The 24572-nt window shown below is 37.9% G+C and overlaps 1 protein-coding gene across 1 annotated transcript in view; it reads left to right on the top strand.

The window, feature by feature from the left end:
* Nucleotides 1-24572, top strand: part of MOCOS (molybdenum cofactor sulfurase) — a 510054-nt gene that overhangs the window by 437219 nt on the left and 48263 nt on the right. The window contains exons 7-8 of the mRNA XM_075585954.1: nt 22997-23113; nt 24053-24478. Of these exons, the coding sequence (XP_075442069.1) occupies nt 22997-23113; nt 24053-24478 (543 nt within the window). The remainder of the gene's footprint in view (nt 1-22996; nt 23114-24052; nt 24479-24572) is intronic.

Genomic DNA, 24572 nt, shown 5'->3' with positions numbered 1-24572 from the left:
CTGCAGTCAACCGTGTGAGAACCCCAGCGGCCACTTGTGGGGATCGCTAACCGAAGACCGAGACGGACCAGTTGCACACCGAGCAGCTTATTGCTGCAAAGATACCTTTATATGCCCTGAGTGCCAGTGCCAATTGTGTGTGTACGCCCTCAGGGGGAGTATTATATGTGTATTGTTTATTAAAATTGTTTTTGAATATACTACACTATCAGCCCCTTCTTGTTCTCCCTCTCCACCCTATTCTACCCTATTTATAAGCCTGGCTACGCTGCAGTATACAACATCAAGAAGCTGCTTTGTGAACATCAGTTTTTTTTTTTTTTAAAGAAAGTGCGGGTATTCTGTAAAGCTCACTGTATACGTTAGGAAGGAATCTGAAGATATGTAATACTAATAATAATAATATTGATTTCTACTACCAAAATAAAGAAATTCAATGTAATCCTGACACTGGGGGAGGTGCAACCAGGTACATTACAATAGGTAATGTAATAAATAAAGAGAAGAGGATGAAAAAGACCCAAATACCCCCTGAAGGTGGTGCACTAATATAAATACAGAGGGATTTTTTTAAATTCAAATATAACTTTCAAAGAAGATTAGGTATGATAATGTGTATATCAAGGGGGGACTCCATTTTGATTGCTATATAACCATTTGTACTAACACTTAAATCTCAGGGACTAATAAATGCCAGTCTGCTTTAGAATCAGATGTCAGAATGACCTTTTACCCACTTAGTGGATGGTTGAATTGAACTAAAGGAACTCTGTTTTTTCAGACTTATTTCATCATGTAGAAACAGGAAGTTTAGCCAGCCATGCTGAGCCTGAATTTTAAGAATGTCTTACACAATGAAATGTCCAAAACAATAAGAGAATAACGTTTCCTTTACAGCCTCCAAAAATCTGTGGGAAGGGAAGTGAGTTTCTCAATGTATGTGTTTTTTCTATGCTCGGTTGCCTATATAACCTGACTGTAAAACCTTTAATAAACAGGAACAGTTTTTGACTAAGCTTCACTGGTTGTCTGACTCAATTACTGCCTTCTCCGAGCTCGTCCGCCATCTTTTGTCTTTTCCTGTTCAGTGCTTTAAGAGTGGGTTAAAGCCTCCGGAGGTGAATCGATTCAAGTGGCAGAGACATATTCCTACGCAGAGCCGTAGAGAATAGGATACTTTCAAGGTAAAAATCATTGTTTAAAATCCAATAGAATCAAACATGCATCCTGGATATTACAATCCGTTCAGAGAATATAGCTGCTAGCGGTGTAGGTAGTGAGGTGTATTGTCTATGCATTTTAGTTTGTTTAAAAACGACATAGATAGCAGATTCATCCAGTAGGCTGACAATTAACATTTTCATTAGTTATATTATTAGTATGTCACTAAGTTATTTCATACAGAGTATATTGATAATACAGTTTCCTGATACACTGTTCACTATTAGTAAGCTGCAAACTGTAACAATGGTTACCTTTGTAATATAAGAATACATTGTAGCTGCTGAGTTTCATTGACTGAAGGATGGATTGAAATTGAAAGGTGGCCATTTAATGAGCCCAAGGAAGCAGGATTTTGCTGATCAATCACGGGAGAACGAATCAATCGCAGCTTAGGTAATTGGTAATCAAAGGCGGAATATATTAATACATTTTGTTTTTTAAACTTCTTGGATTGCCTCTTAAAGCTCCCCACATCCTGTAGCTAAATACTAGTTGCACATGTGATTCTGTAGATCAGCTGTGCGCAAAAGGGGGGGGGCGCTGGATTTGTCTGGGGGGACGTGGGTGGTTGCAGATGCCCCACGCTCTTCCCAGAGGCATTTAAATTAAATACTGGGGGATCGCGTGAGGCCCCTGCAACTCTAAAACTTACCAGGGCCCTGCCAGCGTCACTCGTGTCCATGGCAAATGACGTCGCGGGGTCATGTGACATGACGTTACGCACTTCAAACGCCGCTGCTGATCACGTGACCCTGCAGCATCATTTGACGCCGCACTAGGTAAGGATGGTGGCTCAGAACGGAGAGGAGCAGGCGGGGGGGGGGGGGAGGGTGCAGCAAATAAAGTTTGCGCGCCCCTGCTGTAGATAACCGATGCATTTCATTCCTGTAAGGAGCTTCTTCAGAGAGGGTTGCTGGTAGTCAGTAGAATATACACTATACGGTATACAGTACTATAGCTTCATATTGTTATTAGATCTTTTTTCTAGTGGAGACATACTGTGTGACAAAGCTCTATCTTGGGTTGCTTTTACTGTATACTAGTAGTCCTCCTGTATATTGTATCTCTGACGTTTTGTAATCATTGCCCCTTTAAATTAAATATTAGTGCATGTGTGTTATAAAAATGAGTGCCCAAAATGATGAAGCATTAAATATATTTGCCTTAGAGACCTCACAAAATGATCGGTTCCTAGTGCAAGTGAACAGAGCATTTGATTCCATAAAGCTTTTATTTAGAATTTTATTAAAACATTTTTTCTGAACGTCGAGCTCTCTTGTATTGAAACAGCTAAAGAAACCTGAATATATTTCACTAATGTTCTTTCCAGAATATCCATTTATTGCATTAAATGTGACGACTCAGGAAAAAGAAATATTAATAGTGTAGTTAATGGAAGTTCTGGCTAGATTCCCAACAGTAACCTAAAAATTACTGGGGAGATTGCTTGCTATTGATTTAATATATTGATTTAGTAGTAAAAAGTCAGGAAACTTGGGCCAGCTGATGAACGTTCAGTATAGAATGCAAACATGATATAAAGAAGACAAAATCTTTTATATATCTTGCTGTAAAAATAATAATAATAATAGTATTACAATTCCATGGTACATTCTAAAATATATCTCCTTGGTATTTAGAGATATAAACAGCCTGTACAGTATGTACTGCCTTTTAGTAAACTCATGAAATATATATTCTAATATTAATTTGTATAGTTTTTATTGTAATGCATACAGTTTAACACTTTGAGTGGTGAGGGGTTGTGGTGCTTGAGTGCCCCTCTGGCACAGTGTTGTCACATGACCGCTTTCAATAGTGGTTACGTGACCAAGCACTGTTCCAAAGTGCGGGGAAACAGCTTCAGGCGAGGAGAAACCTGCTTGTGCAGCCAACACAACATACACAGACAAATTCCTCAAAATGCAGGTCTCCTATAGGACCTGAAAAGTTATTTCTCCGCTGTTCTTGGCTGTTACAATAAATTAAGAATTGCACTGTGAACTTGTGAGTATAGCTCTACTTTGTGTGATCAAGCAGCCATTTTCTGGGAGTCCCCGTTTCACTAATGGGTAGATCGCGTCCTGCGTGCCATGGAAACACAGGACACGGTCAAAACAGGAAAAAACACACCCTTAGACAATGTAGTCACTACGTCATGGAGTTTCCAGAGTGCCAGTTCCCAAGATGTACTAATTACATCTTGGTGGAACTCAATGAATTAAAATTAGACTTACATTTTATAGTGAAATAAAAGTATGAAAAACGCACTGTAATGCATGTGACAATAGGCTTTTCTCTAATGTGTGCATTATTTTATGATAAAGTAATGCATTAGATCTATTTTATGTTTTGTCAATAGATGAAAATAGCAACATGACAGAGTAGATTAATGGTGATCTATTCCTTGCATTGCAAAAGTACCATTACAACATCCTTCCATTAAATTGTAGACAACACTAAAAGTGTAAATATAGGTGCAGTAGAGATCCAGTACAGGTTCTGTAACAAAACTCATATCAGGTTGTGAAGCACATAGTTTAAAAAACAAATGTTGTTGTAAATCTTAAAAATACAACCCAGCTTTGGATTCCAACCTTACAATTCCTGTTTAATGCACAGATATCTTTTATCCCTTAGATCTCATACTAATTTAATACCATCCTTGGAATTCCCTTGTAATATTATACTGTATACAGTACTACACCCTCTCTCTGTGTGATGATCTCAGAACATTCCTCCTACTCTTTTTATTTTTCAACCCTCTTTTTTTTAAGTTATTGAAAACAGTGCTGAATCTTGCTATTTTCAGATCTTGGACCCTCTGGTTCCCAAGATACTTTCCAGTGAAGTTGCTGGTTTTAAATCTCACAAAAAGGGGGGTGATACCCGCTCAAACCTGAGTATGTAAATAGTTAATACAGAGATAGTGCACTAGTGGGAAAAAAAACTGGAGGTAACAAAAAGACACCTGTCTTAGAGGTAGGAAAAACCCCAAGATTGCATGCACTCTAAACTCTGTGAATGTTAAATGGCCGTCCCAATATACAGTAGGATAAGATCCGGTGGATGGAAAAGAATGTCACTGTCTGGACGGATCCAGGAATAATACCTACAGTAGAGAGTGATCCGCTGACCCCTAGTAAATTTGTTGAAAATTTGAATTTAAATTAAAAACATATCTTTAATCAATAAATCCCTAAAAAGAAGATTAAGAAGGTCAACTGGTAGTGTCGATTAAAAGAAAAGCAGGATACACCTTCAACAATGTGTATGGATAACAAACAAGATTGTGCATGCTAATCTCTTGAGCTTCCTTTAAAAGGACAGCCTTGTAAGCAGGAAGTGACCGAGCAAAGTTTCAGTTCATGCTGAGTACATGCTACGCACTTACCTTTTGTCTTCCTCGTTACCAGACCCGGCTACGTACCTCGACCACCCTTGTCTTCCACCTTACTCGACCTCTGCATTCTCACCGACGACGCAACCCTGCTGCCAGCCCTGACCTTCGGCTTGTGACTCAATACTCTATCAGGACTCTGTCCCTCAGCTCAGGTCGGTCCTTTAATATTCCTACCTCAGCCCTGCGGGTCCGTTTCCTGCTTAAGACGAGCATCATTACAATGGGTACATATTTTACAAAGTCCTATATATCAAAAACAAATGACCGATGTATCCCGATTCACATTTCCTGGAGCCACGAAAAAATATTTTCTCTCTACTCTGGGGAAGGTGATAGCTGGGGCCAGCTACAGTGCTTGAATTTGAATCTATTCTCTGCTTAGCCCACCCATGATAAGTTGTCCCAGTAATTCCTGGCCATGGGGAAAGTTAAAAAGGCTATGTCTGTATTTACTGTAAATTCTTGTGAGAAAAGTGCCTTCTTTAGCAAATACCATAAATACGTGACAGTGCTCGTCTCTAACTAGTAGGCCGACACACAGGGCTAAGGCAGGATATGGGAACTGACCACAGTCTTAGCGATTGAGTCCTGATTGCGGAGAAAATCCAGGTCACAAGCTAAGGTCAGGTTAAGGTGTGGCAGCATTATCGGGGTCATGGTATCAATGTCAGGGCAAGAGAGAGACAAACAGGGTACAAATATAGGCAGAGGTTCAGCAAAGGCAAAGTGTAGCAGGACACCATACAGGGTCCAAGAACACAAGTGATACCACACATTGCTTGGGTACTTGCTGAATGTAAATGACGTCCTTATAAAGGCCAAGTACAGGTGCAGTTGCTTACAGCTTCCATCTTGGCTGAGAGCAAAATGACCGCAGATGTCAGCCATCTTGGTTTAAGGCAAGGTGTTCGGGAATGTGTGGAGACTGAAGGGGAGCGTCAATGATGGCACACACTGACAAAATAGGTCACAGACACATAATAATACACCATTGGTATATTGGAGTTGAGTTGGTAGTAAGTGAATGGGAACTGGAGTCTACAAGGCTGACTAAGGCAGGCAGCAAAAGCTTTATGATCACTGATTGAGTGAGTTTATACAGTGACAGTAAGGTGGAGTATTCTGAACAACAGGTCTCAGGCAAGGGCAGCTGCCTTATACCAATAGCCAAACCCTGTCAGGCCCCTGGTTGTTGATTCATTCATGCTAAAACAATGTAAGCCAGCTACTACCTCATTCTTTATTCTGCAGTACAAAAAAACGTTTCTTTGCAGATAAAAAGGAGAAGCAATCCCCACTTTTTCATGGGCAAACATAAAAACAGTTTAATGTGATTCAAACCTTTTCTGATGCATCTACAAACAGCAGTGCTGTTTGAAATTACTATTTGAAAGAGTTTTTTATTTTTTTTCCCTCTATACCAGATAACTTGGAACATAAATGTTCTTTAAAGCTAAAGCCTGACTATATTGTACCCTTTCATTGCAGCATATAATAATGTGGGGTGGCTAGGAGGAAAGTGGATGAAAAAACTGCTAATGTTGATCGCCACTGAATAATACTACTAGATAGAAATAACTACAGATATCATAATTGTTTTAATACTGTATACTGTACTGTATATATAGCGCTGGGAAGGGGTGAACAAGGGAATAAGCGCACTTACAAAGTTTAAAATCAAAACAAGCAGTTGGATATAATTATCACCACCAGAAATAACTTTCTGGCGGTGATAATTATATCCAACTGCTTGTTTTGATTTTACACTTTGTCATTCAGCATTGTATTGTATACACATTTATGTTGCTGGAACCTGATGTCAGACACAGTACTGGGTAGTTCTCCCATTGGCCATGCAAGATGTGAGTGGCCATTGGTGTATGGTTGTCAGGCATTCTGATTGAGTAATTATATCCCGCCTGACAACGGGAGAATATTTTAGTCACTGAGCTCTGACACAAGTAAAATGATCCTCTGAAGAAGTTGCAGACTGCGACGAAACGTGTTAGGATGTACTGGGCACCAGTCACTACGTCACTGACCTGCGACACGATCGTGGCCGGATCGTGCCGCGTGTATTGTTTGGGCTGGGAGCAGTGAAGCAATTCATCTGCTTCAGGACACTATTCATTCCGGGACGTGCACTTTCCAACTAAAGATCTGTGGATGCATCCCTGGTACAACTTCTTCATTCTGGCGGTGATAATTATATCCAACTGCTTGTTTTGATTTTACACTCTGTAAGTGCGCTTATCCCCTTGTTCACTCCTTCCCTATCTTAATAAATTTCATATTGCGCTATGGGTTTGCGCTCTCTTTTTCTTTCTTTATATATATATATATATATATATATATATATATATAGCAACTGTAAATATTCCTGTATATTCATATATATTAAAGATTGGCATAACAGTAACAGTTCAGATTTTGAAATATATATATATATTATATATTGCCTGTCAACTGCATCTCCATGAGCATGGGTTCATTTCAGAACAATCCATGTTTAAATTGGTACCAAGAAAGAGGAAAACAACATTGATTAAAGTTACAAAACGTGTTACATCTTATTGTGATAAAGTATTTTTCAAATAATTATCTACTGTATGCTATATTTCTCCCTAATCAATCTACCAGGCCCCATCTCTGCCTTAGACCTGATCATTGCTTTCTGTTCCATACTCACAAATCCGTTCACTTCCACAATACACCTCTGTTGGTCTGACTGTCAGACTGGAAGTTGGCCCCTTTTTCCGTGGTCATCCGAGCCCCTTTCTCTGCCTCGTATGAGACAGCTGCCCACCCCTGTCAGTGCCCATGACAGACTAATTTACTGTACCTCACAATCACTCTTTCCTCTGGCTTCCCTCTCTGCAAGTCACTACACTGGTTACCAATTTATTTCAACATCAAATTCATGATTCTAGCCATCACATTCAGTTCTGCACAGTGGTACAGCATCTCACAATTTACCTCCAAATACTCCCCACATTCCTTCTCTGCCCATGATCTCCTTCTCTCCTCCTCCCTGATCACCTTGTCCCACCTCTTTCTACAACACTTGGGCTGCACCATACTAGTGGAATTCTTTTCCATGCAACATTGGCCATCCTCCTGAAATCCTCAATCTTCCTCTGCCTTACTTTATTATATCCCCCTTTTGGCACTAATGAATACAGTATGTTGTCACTTTACAAATAAATTATGTTCTAATTGTAATAAAATCAATAGCTATCACTTTGGCATGTATCTTATTATTTAGTTTTAATAATATTATTATCATTTTTATGTATATCCTTCTGAAGACTGGTAGTGATCAAAATTAATGTTGGGAGAAAGCATTGAAAAAACAGAGTGATATATTTGCTTGCAAGTGCATAATCAGCTATTATCTTTGTTCTGTTCCCCAAGCCATGTATGAAATTAAATTTAGATTGTCATACTGTATACAGTATGAATCTATTGCAGTATCATTTTACTGCCACAAGTACTTTTAGAAAACTATTATATTAGCCCAATTTTAAGCCAGTAGCAAAATTAATCAGTGTGTTCACTGATTTCGAGAAAAACGATTAAAAAAACAATATGAGAGGACATAATAAGCTGTTTGTAACACAAGAAAACATATGTTTCTGTCTCATAATATAAATGCATTAAATACAATATTTAAGTTTACATATCAGCTGCTGTAAAGTATGTTAATCACTTTAAATGTTTAATTTTCATTATTTAGAGTCATCATTAGAAAGGTTTAATATTGGCATATTCTTTTATTTTAATTACTGTTACCACTACCAGGCATTTCAACTCACTTTCTGTGCTTCTCACTGATTAGTCAGTGTTATTGATTTTTAGTATAAGCTGTCTTATAGACGTAAACTGAGTCTCACCGATAAAAACCTGACACCGATAAAAAAACACCCTTTTTTTTTGTCCAGAGATCCAAAAAATTACCAAATTCAGTATTTGGAGTTTGACATCTCTACAAAAGTCATGTTTTTATAATCATACTGAATGTGTTTATAGCAGTTACCACTGGATTCATATCAGAAACAGCTACTGTATACTATCTGAGAGCGTTGTGTTCAACGGTTTTACATTTTTATCCTTAAGGTTGGAGTGCTGTTTGAAACAAATTGTATTTAGTAGTGAAAAGGTAAAGCTCATGCAACCGTCTACAGCAGTGTTTCCCATCTCCAGTACTCAGGGAACCCCAACAGGTCAGGTCTTAAGGATATCCCTGCTCCAGCACAGGAGGCTCAGTCAAAATGACTGAGCCGCTGATTGACCACCTGTGCTGGAGCAGGGATATCCTTAAGGCCTGACCTGTTGGGGTTCCCTGAGAACTGGAGTTGGGAAACACTGGTTTATAGTAACCCATGTTACCTAAAGGACTGACATCAGTTGAGGGTTTGTTGGAGATTGTTTGCCAATTTAAAATAATACACAGCCTAAATAGTGCTAGAAACTTTTTCTGACCAATGAGATGACGTGCTGCTGGAGAGGATAATCACATTAACAAACATACTGTATATAACACACTCCAACCTTGCAGGACACCATCACTTCTACTCACCAGCTACTAATTGAATTGGAGGCACATAGGAAAAACTTGTTATAAATCTGTCGAAGGGCAGTAGAGCAGTTACTGCTGGTCCACAACTTGCTAAATCTGCAATTCGTAGTAAGTACAGTAACAGGGATATCATGGCTGTTGCTAGAACTGCTAGAAAAAAATGCCTTTGTCCCACTGTACATAATCTTCAAAGAAGAGCACAAAGGCAGTAGCACTCCACTGTATTTCTATGTTATATCTGCATTAAATACCAACTTTATTAGTGAATCGTAAGGATGTGTAAATGTCTAACAAAACTTTCCAAAACTGGCACATGTTGAACCTATGCTACATGAAAAATGGTGCTAAATTGTCACCACTCACAATAATTTGTTCAGCTTTAGTGGCAACTAATTATACATTGTAAATTCTGGTGAGAAAGTGCCCTCTTCAGCAAACATGCTTGAACTTGTTTTTTTTTTAATATCAGAAATAGGACACAGACACATCCACTATTAGCCTACCTACAGTAGGCATTCAAGTTGCTAGTGACTCCGTGTTATTGTCATGTGATGTCTTTGGATGGGGATTCATGCTTACTGAGCTGCCCAAGGCAAGCTATTTGCAGGCATCTAGTGCTTGTACAGTAATTGCCATGCTGAGCATCAATTATCCCCAGTCTGACTGCCTGTCTGTCTGTAATATCTATAACCTCAAGATAAAGAGCAAGGAAGTGAACTATAGAGAACACGAGTAATGACGATATACAGATGCAGCAGACGTTCTTACCCTATTAACGTGGAATTATACAAGAAATAATGCGATAATTATTGCATGCGTCAAGGAACTAATGAACGTCATTGTTTTCAATTATTTTAAAACTTACTCTATTAACGCATTCGCGTTAACTGGAGTAATAATGTTTGCTACATCTGCAGTTCCTAATTTAGCAATCAGCATAGGACTGGCAGATGATGAATACGGACTGACTTTACCCTATAGTGAGGAGGGTGATCGTGATTCCTGGAAGAGAGGCCTCAATCTCTGAGTGTGGAAGGGCGCCAGGCCCTGATTACACCTATCCAGAGCACAATTATCCCCACTCATGAGGAGAATGCTGAACAACAGCCTCCCAGCTCCAGTGAGTGTGCATCAAAGAAGTGCCAGAACCACCCTTTACAGTGCCTATGAGAGAAATATCTGATTCCACCAGCACTGCAAATGCTGAACTAGCTCTAGCAGCACATATTCATGCTCAAGAGCTTGAGATCCATAGATTGCCGCGGAGCACAGCTGAAGGATGGGCCAGCACCAGCAATGAAGGGTTAAAAATATAGATTTATTAGTACATGGTATGAACGGGGGGGAGACAGAACACACTCTGACGCGTTTCAGGCTATGCAGCCCTTTATCAAAATTGCAGGTTTCAGGCTATGCAGCCCTTTATTAGCTCATATTCGCATAAGCAAACTTTTGTGACAAAACGGCAAACATTTCTGCATGTAAATCTTTACAAACATTTACACGGATATGCAAATGGATATTTGCAAAATGAACAGTGGGACATTTGTACATTTTTACTGAATAACCCCAATACAGTATATTGTTAATTACTCATTTTAGGACCAAAATATACAGTCTTGGAGCTTGATACTCTGTTCTTAGGTTTTCAAAATTTGCCTTAAAAATTATTTAATTCTTAAAAACCCATTAGTATTAAGGCACTTTGCTTGCACATACCGTATCAAATACTACACATTTTTATTTTGCTTGATGAATTAATGAAAATGTACATTATTACGAACACTGAGGAATTACTTTTAGACAACCATAAAATGTAATGACAAGTGAATAAATCTTCTGTAAAATACTGTTATGAACATTCGTTATGGGGTTGTCTAATGTAATGTTCACTAAGCACTGAAATAGTATGATATTTGTAATTACATTTAGAACTTAATGAGGAGATTTATTTTACTGTTAGAATGTATTGTTTTCATTAGAAATGTTTGCACTTTTCAACACATCACATACACTTGGTACTTTGCAAAGTATTCTGCTGTGGTATGAAGAGGTTTAGCAATTAACACAAATTGAAAATAATTGCAATCATTTATCAAAATATCTCATTTGGAAAGCATTATACAAGCTTTTGAAAAATGGATTACATGATTAAATATTATTTTCTGTCATTAGAATTTGATTAGTAATTGATACCCAGCCAACAAAGGTTTGTGTGCAAACCAGTAATAATGACATGAATGTGTTAGTACATGACATAGCCTTAATTTAAATATAGTGACAGAATATTGCATTTCAATTATTACATAAAAGTGCAAAGCAAGACTTCCTTTTCTTGCCAATCCCATTCCTAAAAGTGGATCTTGGCTTGGTCTGTGTCATCAGTTCGATTGGTCAAGAAGTAACTGGAAGCTTGACCAAGTTCATTGTTGAAGTACTGCATTAGCTAAAATACAAAAGGTCATTGTATTGTGATATCTAAGTCTTTGATTTAGATTCACAGCACAGAATCCATAACCAGATGAAAATGGGAATGCTTTAATATTGCTGCACAGTGTACAGTATAATGGTAAATTCTGGCAGTTGTTTTTTGCTTGACAGGGCGACGCATTGACAATTCTATGCTATGTCACTTCCGATTTGTTTTACTTTTATGACATGCTTGTTAAATACATCTTCATTTTGACAACAGGCTTGGAAAATATGTTTCAAACTTCAATATGTTTGTGTCCCTCAAACAAATGAATTGCAGTGTGCTGTAGTCTAATGTTCAGGATGCCTTTGTCACACTGCTATCATTTCTGAATGCTGAGTGAGAGGATATATTCTGTAGTCTGCAAACCATACCAATAACTAACCTTTCCTATGTGACTTTGAGCAAATTATATTCTGTAACTCTGGGGAAGATTTAATAAGAATGCATTCTTCTTTTACTAGATACATTATACTAGTTGGTTTTATTAACAATGTTTCTTTTCTATACCTTTCTCTACAGCTCATGTTTTGTTGTTGTTGTAAACTCAGTTAATCTTATTGATGTTGTTGAGTGGTTTCCAAACTTTTTTACATTGTGAAACCCCTGTTAAAAAAATATTAGTTCTACAAATCACTCTGGACCACATAACCAATAACCAATAAAGACCACTCCACCAGCACCCAAAAATGATAAAAAAAAGAAAAACTCTTATCCTTACCAGGGCTGGAAAGAAAGCGATTAATTTTATGATAGTAGGTACATATTATATTGTATGTTCCTGAGCCCATCGGGGGGAAGGTGCACTTACTAAGGTACAAAGCCAGATAGCATGGGTGGTAAAGCTGGCAATCATATTGCGAGCTTCCCAAGTCATACCGAACAGTGCCTTGCATACAGTATGCCCAAGGACTTTGCGCACCATCTGTTGTCATTGATGTAGACATTTAGTAAAATCCTTTAGAATCAATATGGAAATAACAGGGCTCCTATTTTATCTACTACAAATTCTCCATAATAATTTCTGGTCATACCAGTGGGTTATTTGTTTTATCATGACGCTTTTGTCTTTTCATATTAGGACTCAAGGGCACTTATTCTGTAAAAGCGCCAATTGGGCACGATTCCACGGAAAGCCCCGTTGACTTCACAGCTACAGAATAGGGACCAAGCATTCATTAATGCATTTAAAGTATATTTTAATATCATTCAAATTATATTTGATATAATCCATAAATAAATAATTTGCCCTAACAACCCAAATAAATACAATTTGACCAATTCCTCTTGGCTCTGTAGGCATTTATTTAGGACATGGTTTGAATGATGGTTTGAATAAACTCATTCAACTAATTTCTCCTTTTATTATTTTTCAACCATCTACCTAAATGAAATAATTACTTTAATGTATAAAGAGTCAAAATATGCATCAGCATTAATAATATTTGTTGCCTTGTTGTTAGGACTTAAAATGTCATCTATTTCACTTGTCTATCACAAGTTTACTCTGTGATTTAAAGGGCATTAGTGTAAGTATAATATTGTCTATTACGCTTTCTCATATCTATGCCTGTGGTGTTATTTCGTGATAATACCAATTTGTTAGCTACCTATTTATCACCTGTGGTAAAGCAGTCAAAACCTGGTTTATACTGTGCCAATATATTTATATTTTATCATCACTCATGCAAATGAGCAAGTAACTATCACAAAACTAATGATTGACACTGTATTCCCTAATTCAATAAGGAAATATAGACAAGCTCTAAAAGTACCAAGAGTTGTTGAGACCTGTTTAGGGAATTTCCACAATTTTTCTGTCCATTTCATGGTGTATCCTAATCACTGTATGTCACAGAAACGGCACACCTGTGAGCACATAACCTGCATCTGGGACAAGGATTCATACACACAGCTCTCTAGCTGAGTCACTTTTCTCCAAGCAAGGACCCTTGAATTACTAATATCTCCCCTCAATCCATCCCTATATACCATCTGTCATGAACAGCTCACTGGTGAGCATGTGACTTCGATGTGCAACCAGGGTAAATACACACGGCTACTCTAGCCAACTCACCTTTCTCCTGCACAAGGTACTTTCAATTAATTTATATTTACCACTTACTTGATTGCAATCATATATACTGTATCAGCTTTCACCACCCTTGAAATATGAAAAAATATGCAAATATATATATCTGCCAGTGTCTCAGGTCCCAGTATATTAAAGAAAAGCTATGTACTTACCACACAAAAATCTGTTGTACCAAAATGTGTCCGAAAATTTACTTTACGCTCTACAAAGCATGCAAACAGTTCATTCAGAGCCCAAAGCATCACTTATTAAAGATTGGCTTTAATATACATGCAACCCCTCCTTGAGGGTCTAAACTAAGTGAGGTAGTGACATAGATTTGTATAGACTCTCATACCTCTTTCCCAGATTGCTGGCTGGTTCTGCAAGCTGTTTAAGAAGGGTGTCAGGGACTTTGTGTCAGACAGGTTTCTTTTATTGACACAAGACAATGCTTACATACTTCTTTCCTGGGTGGCAGGTAGCTTACCAGTGAGGCACATGTGGCTTAAATAACCTTCCCTTGCCCACGGTTAAGGGGAACTCGATTTCTATAGCTTCAGTGATCCGGAGTCATTCCCAGGTACATTCCAAGACTCTGTGTACTTCTATCCAGGTTTCAATCTACCTATCATCCTTACACTGACCTAGAAATCTTCACTGTAGCAGCCTCGTTTGTATATACAAAGAGTTGGCATTAGAGCAACTGTAGCCTTGACAATTCCCAGGACCCCTGCTTTAAGGATCCCTTGTCTTGAACTGTCACGCACGTCCTCCTTGAAGGATAGATAGCAGCTATTGCATCTTCATAATATACTAGGGGCCCTTCCTAGCTGGGCGACACTCTTCCTTAACTGCAAAACAAAAGGTGAATGGACATTCTGTATTCAAAGTTACACATAAAGGACATACTAGTAACACCATACACTTAACACAGTGAGACTCATCTCCTCTGATGTTCTCCAGGAGTCTGGGGTCTGGAAACTTCTACAGCTCCTTTTATGCTGCTGAGTGATGTCACTATCCTGCCCCCGTAACTCTGCAAGATACAGACATCCTTAACCAATAGGTTCTACCTTCAGCAGGTGCCAGTTCCAGCAAGTTCTGGTACTAAGGAGAGGCTGGTCACCTGACAGGGACTACTCTGGCAACATAACTGGTTACCGGGAATATGGTACATCTAATACGATTCAAGGAATTAGTTAAATTTAGCTGGGGGCATTTCCTATACATTAATCTGTTAATGCCCTATTAAACCCTTCAATGGACAATAGTACTCCCACTAGGTGGTTACATACAAAAAGACAGTGCTTTCATTACATGATTAGTACAAGAACATATAGTAACAATAAATGCAGAACAGTTTCTTAAAATAAAAGGATAAAACAAACAGAAATCCCTATACAGTATGTTACCGTGTGTAATAGGTCCTGCCCCAGAGAGGTCACTGGAGTAGAAGGGAATTCATGTGTTCCGATCCCAAAACACACCTCTGTTGAATTCTGATTTTCTATTCAAATATGCCAACATTTAACACACCTGTTGTAAATCAGCTACTTGGGTTACATTTATGACTTAAGAAAAAAAAAACATTTTCTTCTGACGTTTAATAGTCTGACTGAATATAGAAACACTCATAACTTAATTTCCCGAATACTTAGACAGACACCATCTTCACGGTTGCATCTCTGATCTTCACATACACACACACATCTAAAATTTTACAGCCCAAATGTTTATTTTCACAGGAGAAACAGTTCCAGTATTTGTCTTTGCCACCCCTTGATCATGAAGAGTGTGGTATGATTTGATTTGTCTTATTGCAATGATGCCAAATCTGTACCTGTTATTATTCAGAATAGATGTCATTACATAATATCCTCCTTTTTAATAAAGTCCTCAAACTAAGTGGTGACCTGTTTGTCACCTCTCACTGGGATTCACAAGTGATCATTCAAGAATGTTACCATTTTCTTGGAGGCTGACAGCCTAGGATCTGGCTATCGTCTATAGCCTTCTAAATTACACACATTTCACTGTTAGCGGCCCATCAGTGATAGCCCCCCTAATGAAGCCCTCTTTGTAGGTTAGCACAGACACAGGAAGGGTCTTGATCCATCATAAACACTGTCTAACCAGCTTTAACCCCTGAATTACCAGATGGATTAAAGTACTTCATATTCCCTGCCATTTTTATTACATCCCATATATATTTATTTCAGAAGATATTGAAATTCCTTTTTGTTTTTGGTCATGTGACATTACCATTCCAGTAATTAGTACTCACATTTTGCACAGGTGAGTTATATACTTTTAGAAAATGCAATCTTTTATATATGTTCTTTTTATCCAAACCTAGCGTTATTCTATTTTCTAATGAGATTACAATAACTAAGGAAAGATGCACCCATACACAATTTATATTTTCTGAAAATAGACAGAGGAATTTTGAGATTAGGTCACTTTGAATTGTCATAGGTTACTATGTAGACTGTCCATATTAATGACAGATACATGACGTTTGCTCAATGCTTCTGCACTAGCGTCCGCAAGCAGGATTGCATTTCTATGAGTAAGGGGATACTTTGTCAAAGAAGAGTACCCCATACTCATGTGAATAAAAATGTGCCTGTGGTTTTAGAGTAGAGTATAGAAATAGTAGAGAATAGTGGAACTGCAGAGCACCACCAGTATTCAGAAAAAAGAAAAACAATGATCAAAAGTGGACTCCCATAAAAAATATTTATTGGATAACGTGACCACAAACGAGGTTAAAAAAATGCACCAATGCATTTCATGCACAATGCGCTTTATCAAAGTGTACAAAATGGATTAAAAAAATCAACATTATTAAATCTGCCGCGGGTGTGACGTTACAGGCCAATGACCGTCAACCCCACATCAATCAGCACAGCGTGGCAAGCGCCAAACCCCATTGGTAGGATTCCTTCAATGTGAAAAACTTTATTCATAATTGGCAGCACAGACAATAGACAGCCACAGACCTACTGTAATTAAGCTAAAAACAAAACAGGCCAATGGAACGCCGAACAGCATTACAGTCCTGGCATAGTAAGCAATACAACGAAGAAAAAGTGCACTGAACAAGACAAGAAATCATTAAAAAACACATAAACATAACAAACAAACATAAGTTAATAGTTCATATGAACAAACAAGCAGAGGAGTGGAAAAAACATAGAATATCATGAAAAAAAAAACTAAATATAAACCTAACTAAAAACTAAATACAGTAACTAAATGTATCTATGTTTATTCCACTCCTCTCTTTGTTTTTGCTGACTGACTTGGGGTCGACGGGTCATCGGCGCGTGACGTCACACCCGCGGCAGATTTAAAAATGATGATTTTTACTGCATTTTTTACACCTTGATAATGCGCATTGTGCGTGAAATGCGTTTGTGCGTTATTTACCTATTTTGTGGTCATATGTGATCCAATAAATATTTTTTATGGGAGTCCCCTCTTGATCATTTTTTTTGCCGAATACTTGTGGTGCTCTGCATTTCCACCATTCTCTACTATTGATTTCTATCCTAGTGGATTCTGCCCACTGAAGGACCTCCACGGATCACAAGGATGGACAATGGGCACTCTGGAATATGTGTGAGTTACCCCTCTCTGACACCATTCTGAGTTATCTGTGATTAATTCTACTGTAAGTACCACACATTGTAACTTTATGTATTATATCTATTCTCTGGAAAGGAGGTTCTAGATTTCATCTTATTTGCTGACAGAGCTAGTTGTGTCTGAGCACCGGATCCATTCTGGTATTATGAAATAGGTATTTAATTAAATGTAAATATAAATGAAATACAGATGTGTCCTGACACTTTCCCCAGAGCGGCAGAAAAAAAAGAATTTTCCCATGGCTTCAGGGAAAGAGACAGCCTCAGTAGTTCCACATTTGCTTCCAGGCTGTCTGCTGCTGCCTTCCCTGCAGTCAGGGATTGCTGTAATCTATTTCACCCAGCAATAATGGCTATGGGGATTGCCACAGGGGCTACACCTGTATATGTTTGGTAACACTCAGATCAACGTAATCATTTTTGCTCCTCTGAACTCCCTGGGAACAAACTGTGCTGATGCAAACTTAAAACCACACTTACAGTTATGTGTGGTCTATTGTCGAGCGTGCTGGTTCTTGTGATGTATCCACAACACCAGTGGAAAAAGAATACCCTCTACCATTTTAGCAATGTTTTTAAAAAGACCATTCCACAGATGTTTATTCATGAGGATTAAACTGAATATTTGTGCAATGATTAATAGCAGAGGTACTGTGTATGAAAGTGGTATAGAGGTATAGGCCAGGTTTTTTTTGCTAATATGTTTTTAAATATAACATATAGTATTTGCAATTTTTACCCATCTTCATGTTTTTTTGTAAAATTGTGTTTTATAGTCAACATATGTTCACAAAACAATCAGTGCCTGGTTTCTTCCACAATGCATACTGTAAGTTTGACATTGAGATATCAATTCAAGGAATCTGATGATAAGCAAAGACATGGTACAGCTGCAGCGTCCGTTATTCGAACACTTCACGCGTTGTATACATCGGAATACCCATGTCATGGCACGTGATTTCTTCCAACCGTACCGCCTTAAGACACGAGTGCGGCGAGTGCAGAAAATGGCATTTTAGTGTTCCGGTTTTTAAACACCCGAAATAGACACAGTAGCACAGAACTGTACACATTGCAATTCATTCATTTCATTGCAACCAAAGAAACAGAATCCATGAAATTAAAACAAAGCATCCACGATAAGCGTGGGTGCCTGGGGTGATTGGCCGCGTTCATGCTGCGTGGAGTACAGCAGAGCACCCGAAATCGGCGCCGAGATTTGTTCTAATAACGGCCGCTGCAGCTGTACACACTTACACAAGATTACAATTTCTCTTTTTTAAAACCTACGTGCGTAATGTTTCCTACACAGTCAAAATGTTTATGCAGTAGGTTGTATATTTTTATGGTTTCACCTTAATGTACTCATTGCAATGGTAAAATCACAATATACAGTATAGTTAAACATTATTTATATTTTTGTTTTGTTGTTATGCTGAACCTATATGTTTAGTGATCACAAAAAAAATAAAAAATAAAGGATTTAGTATTTTTTTTTATAAAACAGTAAGAACCAAGACAGCTTTTCGTATTTGGTGAATTTTCAACTGGTCTGTAATCTAGTGAAAAATCGTAAAATACACTATAAGATATTCTGCAAAACCATTAAATAATCTTTCATTGTTTTCAGTTTGTTGAATGAGAACCATTCTCATTAACCTTTCATGGGATGAGTAATTTTTTTTTTATTGTAAATGTTAAATATTCTTCCCCAAGAAAAAATAATTATTTATCCTAAAGCCCACAGGCTCCATTACTGCCTCCTGAGCACAAGCACTGGGTATTCAAGTCTGTAAAACTTTGTTCCTATCATTAGCACTTTTGTTTGGTTTTATTGATTAATGCATCCATTGGTCCCAACCATGTTTTATTAAACACTGAATTGCTAACACTTTAGTGAAGTAAAATCTAGGAGCTGAGAACATGGCCTTGAAATGACTTGCTTAGTAAAATGAGTACACTAGCACAGTAAACTATCAGTATAAAATACTTGTGGGGGCTGAACTCAAGGGAAGATGCCAAGAACATTCATATTAATAACAAGTAGCACTACAGGGTCACTTATCATTGGTATGCGGTTTATTCAAACACCAAGGTTTCGGTGCAGCGCAGTGGAGACCTTGAGAAACTTTGGGGTTTGAATAAACCATGTATCGCTAAGTGACCCTGGAGTGCAACTCGTTATTGATATGAAATTACTTGCCCATGCAGATTTCAGACTTATTGCATGTTTTTTTGTTTCTGCAGAAAACAAAATGGCTTAAGTTGAGTTAACTTATATGATTAAAGGAGCATACTCATAACCATCTGTCTGACTGTAAGCACCCCAAAAAAATACATAGTACCCCATCAATTGCTCAATTAAATTGAGTGTAAACATGTATTTGTTTCCTGTACTATTTATATAGAAAAGTTGACAAAATAATAATAATTATCCATTTTTTTGTTACCTCTACGATCCTACAGTACCATATCAATTTAAATACAATGCTAGATTGTCTCACTTTATCAACAATCATACATTGTATTTCATTATAGTGAGATACAAAATATATTAAATGGTTTATAAAGTACATTAAATCGTATCATTTTAGATGAAAAGGCAAATGTAATTATATTATAGATATGGGGAGTGACAGACCGCACCACCATAGTACGAAATAACTTAGAAATATGTTTGTACGTATGTATTTATATCTTTATTTTTATAGCTTCATTAATGTACATAGCGCTTCACAGCAGTAATACACGTGACATAATATAAAGAACAAATAATACAAATAACACATAATGGTAAGAAGCGCTCCAGACATAAAAGTAACATTTAGGAAAAGGAGTCCCTGCCCCGAAGAGCTTACAATCTAATTGGTAAGTAGGAAGTACGTACAGAGACAGTAGTAGGGTGTTCTGATAATTGCATCTGCAAGGGGCCAAGGTCGATGTATGAGGTGTAACGTATCAGCCAGAGCTACTCAAATGCTTTGTTAAGGAGGTGGGTTTTAAGATGCGTGCAAAAGGAACATTAAAGGGACCCCTAGGCTCCATATCAAATGTACTGGACTTATATTTGTAACAATGAAGCAAAAATGAAATATATAAAAAAATGATTTGTTTACTATAAATAGAGAAACATACAAATAACTGTTATGCACAAATGCAAACAGTGCACGGATAGAGCAAACAAGTCACGGAACCATTATCAGCTGGGTGCGTCCTCCTAAAAATGCAACCTGCAAGATATACTGTATAGTCTGTTCAGATTAGCTGCTATACAGGTATGCTAGAGACCTCTAGTGGTTACTGTCCCAAGATATGTACAGCATCACTGTACTGCTCAAAGGGGTACGTTCAAGCCCAGCAATATGAGGTCTGGGGGTATAGAATAAAACTAAGTTAAATAAGCAAAATCAAAAGTATGCAGGGAAGGGGGGACACCCCAAACAAGATAAAAGGAGGGAGGTACTGTAGGTAACGAAAAAAGAGGCAAAAAGGCTATACAGCTATTAGCCGAGGCTGATTGAGGTCAAACCGGCTGCCTTGAAACTGCTGAAGTCTGGAGTCAATACAATAATTGCTTGTATATAGATATAGCTGTCATCGTAGTCAAGATAGAGATAGCCAGCTTCAATACATTGAGTGAAAACACAGAGAAAAAGGCAACAATTAATAACAATATACAGACACAAATGCTAATAACATCACAAAGCTTACAGTACATAATTGAATAATTTCATCGGGTTAATTAAATGAAATATTATGATATATGAGAAACTTGTATTTATAAATGCTATACATCATCCTTCCAATTCAAAATAAATTGAAATATGCAGATCATATTCTCTCACAATATAATGAGAAATGAGAAGTACTCATAAGTAGAGGATCTCCAAGTCAACAGACCTATGTTCCATCTCAGTGGTGAATCTCAGAGAAAGGTTAATGCAATGGGATGCATGTATGTGCCAGCCGGTCACACGATCAGCCAGTGAGGGGTTGGTGACAGAGAGAAGAGATCTGAAAAAGAGATGGCAATGGATTAGACTCATAATAAAAACAATATACCTATAAGAGTCCAATAAGCAAAGGCCACAGACTCCTCTGGTGAACTGGACTATAACCAAACATGGGGCAACTCATATGTCCACAGCCCTCCTTTGAGGGATGTGTAATAGAGAGTCTCTGTTGAAAGGAGCAGAAGGTATAAGTTAAGAAAAGGGACATGTTTGGTAATGATAAAAAGCGTTGTTTAAAAGAAACATTTTAAATCAAGTTCCTTATTCATGCTGGAGGGAGTCATAGTATTGTCTTTTAATCCACTCTGCCTCTCGTTAGAGCCTATTCTGAGCCATATTATGAGCCTATTTCCCCCCCTCTTTGTTCTCCCTACCCATCAATTACTTGGAATCTCAGCTGACTCACATTGTGGCCCTTTGAGATAAAATTGTGGGCCACTGGTGCCTCCAAGTTCCCCCTACGTATGACCGCCTTGTGCTGTACAAACCACTTCTTCACCAATTGGGTGGTTTCCCCCACATACTCTAGCCCATAGGGATATTCCTTTGGGTAGAAACGCTCTATTAAACTTTTTCATACATTTTACTTAGTCATGCACAAATCCTGGCTTACAGACTGAAATAGTTGAATTTGTTGTCCCCATACACAGAGATGTGCAGCATTTTATTTTCATCAAAGTTCACAAACCAGGCACATTGTGCCCCCTTTTTTACAAAAAATGTTTTGCATAAATATGCAATTTTCCCCTAATGTTTAATGTGTATGGTCACCTGGCCTTTTATGTGCTGCAAATTACTGACATTTTGTGAAATTCTGGTGAAAGTTGTGAAATACTGCTTATTTTCGAGCAATGTGAACTGTAGCAAAAATGTGGCGAATAAATGCTGTATTTATGGAAACGTCACTAAAACATTTGTCAGGCACTTTTGAAGGCATCCACACATCTCTACACGCAATCTATGTACGCTGTTAAACATGATAATGGACATGCCCTAAAAGAAAAGTTATGAAAATGAAACCAGAGAGGTTACGTTGGTCAGAGATAAGACTGTATATTCTAAAGTACTAGTATCAGTTATTATAATATATGGTGGTTATACAGATATACATTTGCTCATTTGTTCTAGTGGCTTCATATTTGTTAAAAGTATGTACAAAGTATAAATTATTATTATTTAATAAGCACTCCAGCATTAGGTGATACATTTTCAATTTGCACTAACAATTGATATTATAAGACAAGCTTTCGAGAGTTCCACTCTCTTCCTCAGGTCAGGAATACTGCAGAATTGCTTGACCCGTGGAGGAAAAAAGAACTCTCGAAAGCTTGTCTTATAATTTCAATTGTTAGTGCAAATAGAAAAGGTGTCACCTAATGCTGGAGTACTTATTTACTCTGCACTATCGCAACTGGACTAACACGGCTATTTCCACTTAATGCGTTATTATTAATAATAATTTTTACCTCAAAAGTAACGTTTATTGGCTTATTGCTTATATCTTGGCCACCATTTCAGTGTTGCTCTATCTCCATTATTTCATAATATTGATACAGAACCTGTTACATTATTTTTAGGTTGACAAGATGGCTAGCCTGTATAACATTCAGTTCCGCACAGGATGCTTCTGCAATACTGGGGCCTGCCAGAAACATCTTGGAATCAGCAATATGGATGTGAAAAAAAACATGCAGGTTAGGAACATACAGTATGTCATGTATAGATTAGTATAGTAATCTGCAAGCAACTGGACTGTTAAGTATACTTAACTTTTATTCATATTCTTGTGTGCACCGAGCATCTATTTTGTTTATATGTGGTGGATGTAGGAGTTTGAGCTATCTGGGAATGTGTGTTAAATATATATATATATATATACATACATATATACATGCATACACATACTGTATATATATATCCCTAGTCTTTTTTAGTCCCTGTTACTCTGTATCGGTTTAACACTTATCATTATTTGCGCCTGTGTTTTTGTTCCTTTATGTATATATATAATACTCTTGGAGTCTGCAGATGTACAAGACTCCAGCGAAAGTCCACGGCACTGGGGACAGTGTCTGCCACGATCATGGTTCAGGGGATGCATGCTTGTTAACAGGACCCGCTGCAGTGTTAATCCTTCGATTCCGCGACCACCGTGTTTGAGAGCACCATGCAACTCCTCCCCCAGTGATGCCACTCCTCCCACAATGATCCCAGTTTTGCTCCAAAATTACCTTGATACATAGACCCCCTGATGTATTGAGAAACAGTTAGGTCTTCACACATTCCTTGAATTCATTTGCAAAAAAACTCAGAAATGTATGCTTTATGATTTATGCCTCATCAGATGTGATCCAAATAAAGTGGTACAGTAATACTGAGTGCCCAGCACTAAGGGTGTTAGACCTTAATACATCAAGGTTTCAGTTCATTTCAATCACCCTGCCCCTTTTGCCCTTTTTCACAAAGGGGCATTTTGGCTTTTAACTCACGTAAAGAAAATATTAAAGTAATTGCCGGGAGTCATGAAGCCGCAATGCGGTGGGTCATTGCGCCCAATTTTTCCGTAACTGCATTGCAGCTTCATGTCATCCAGCCAATGTTCCTTAGTCTCCTTTATCTCTTCTTTTTTAAAGGCTGGACATGTATGCGGCGATGACATGGATTTAATTGATGGGCAACCCACAGGTTCCATCAGGATATCATTTGGCTATATGTCCACTTTCGAAGACGCCAGAAATTTTTTGGAGTTTATAGTAGATTCCTTCGTTAAAAGACAGTCACAATTTACAATGAAAAAACTTGAAGAAAAAGATCTTGCCAACACGATGTCATCACAGACAGGCAGAAACAAAGCACAATATAGCTGCCTTACCAATGGGAAAATGATGGAAGTTAGCGCCTCTGACAATCATGTCTTTACAAATTCATCAACGACTGGAAATACTTGTACTTGCCCTTCAAGAGAAGTCTCAGAAACTGCATCTGTGGCAACAAATAATTTGGACATCACACTCGCCCATATTTACCTCTACCCAATCAAATCTTGTGCAGCATTTGAGGTAATGTACTGTATTTTAATGTTACAAAACTTTGGGGTAATAATATTGCGGTACAATAAGTTTGTAAGCTCACGCAAAGTGTGATCCAGTGCTG

Source organism: Ascaphus truei, chromosome 2 (assembly GCF_040206685.1).
Source record: "Ascaphus truei isolate aAscTru1 chromosome 2, aAscTru1.hap1, whole genome shotgun sequence".
In the NCBI taxonomy this organism is placed as follows: Eukaryota; Metazoa; Chordata; class Amphibia; order Anura; family Ascaphidae; genus Ascaphus; species Ascaphus truei.
This window is presented reverse-complemented; position numbering and strand designations above follow the sequence as displayed.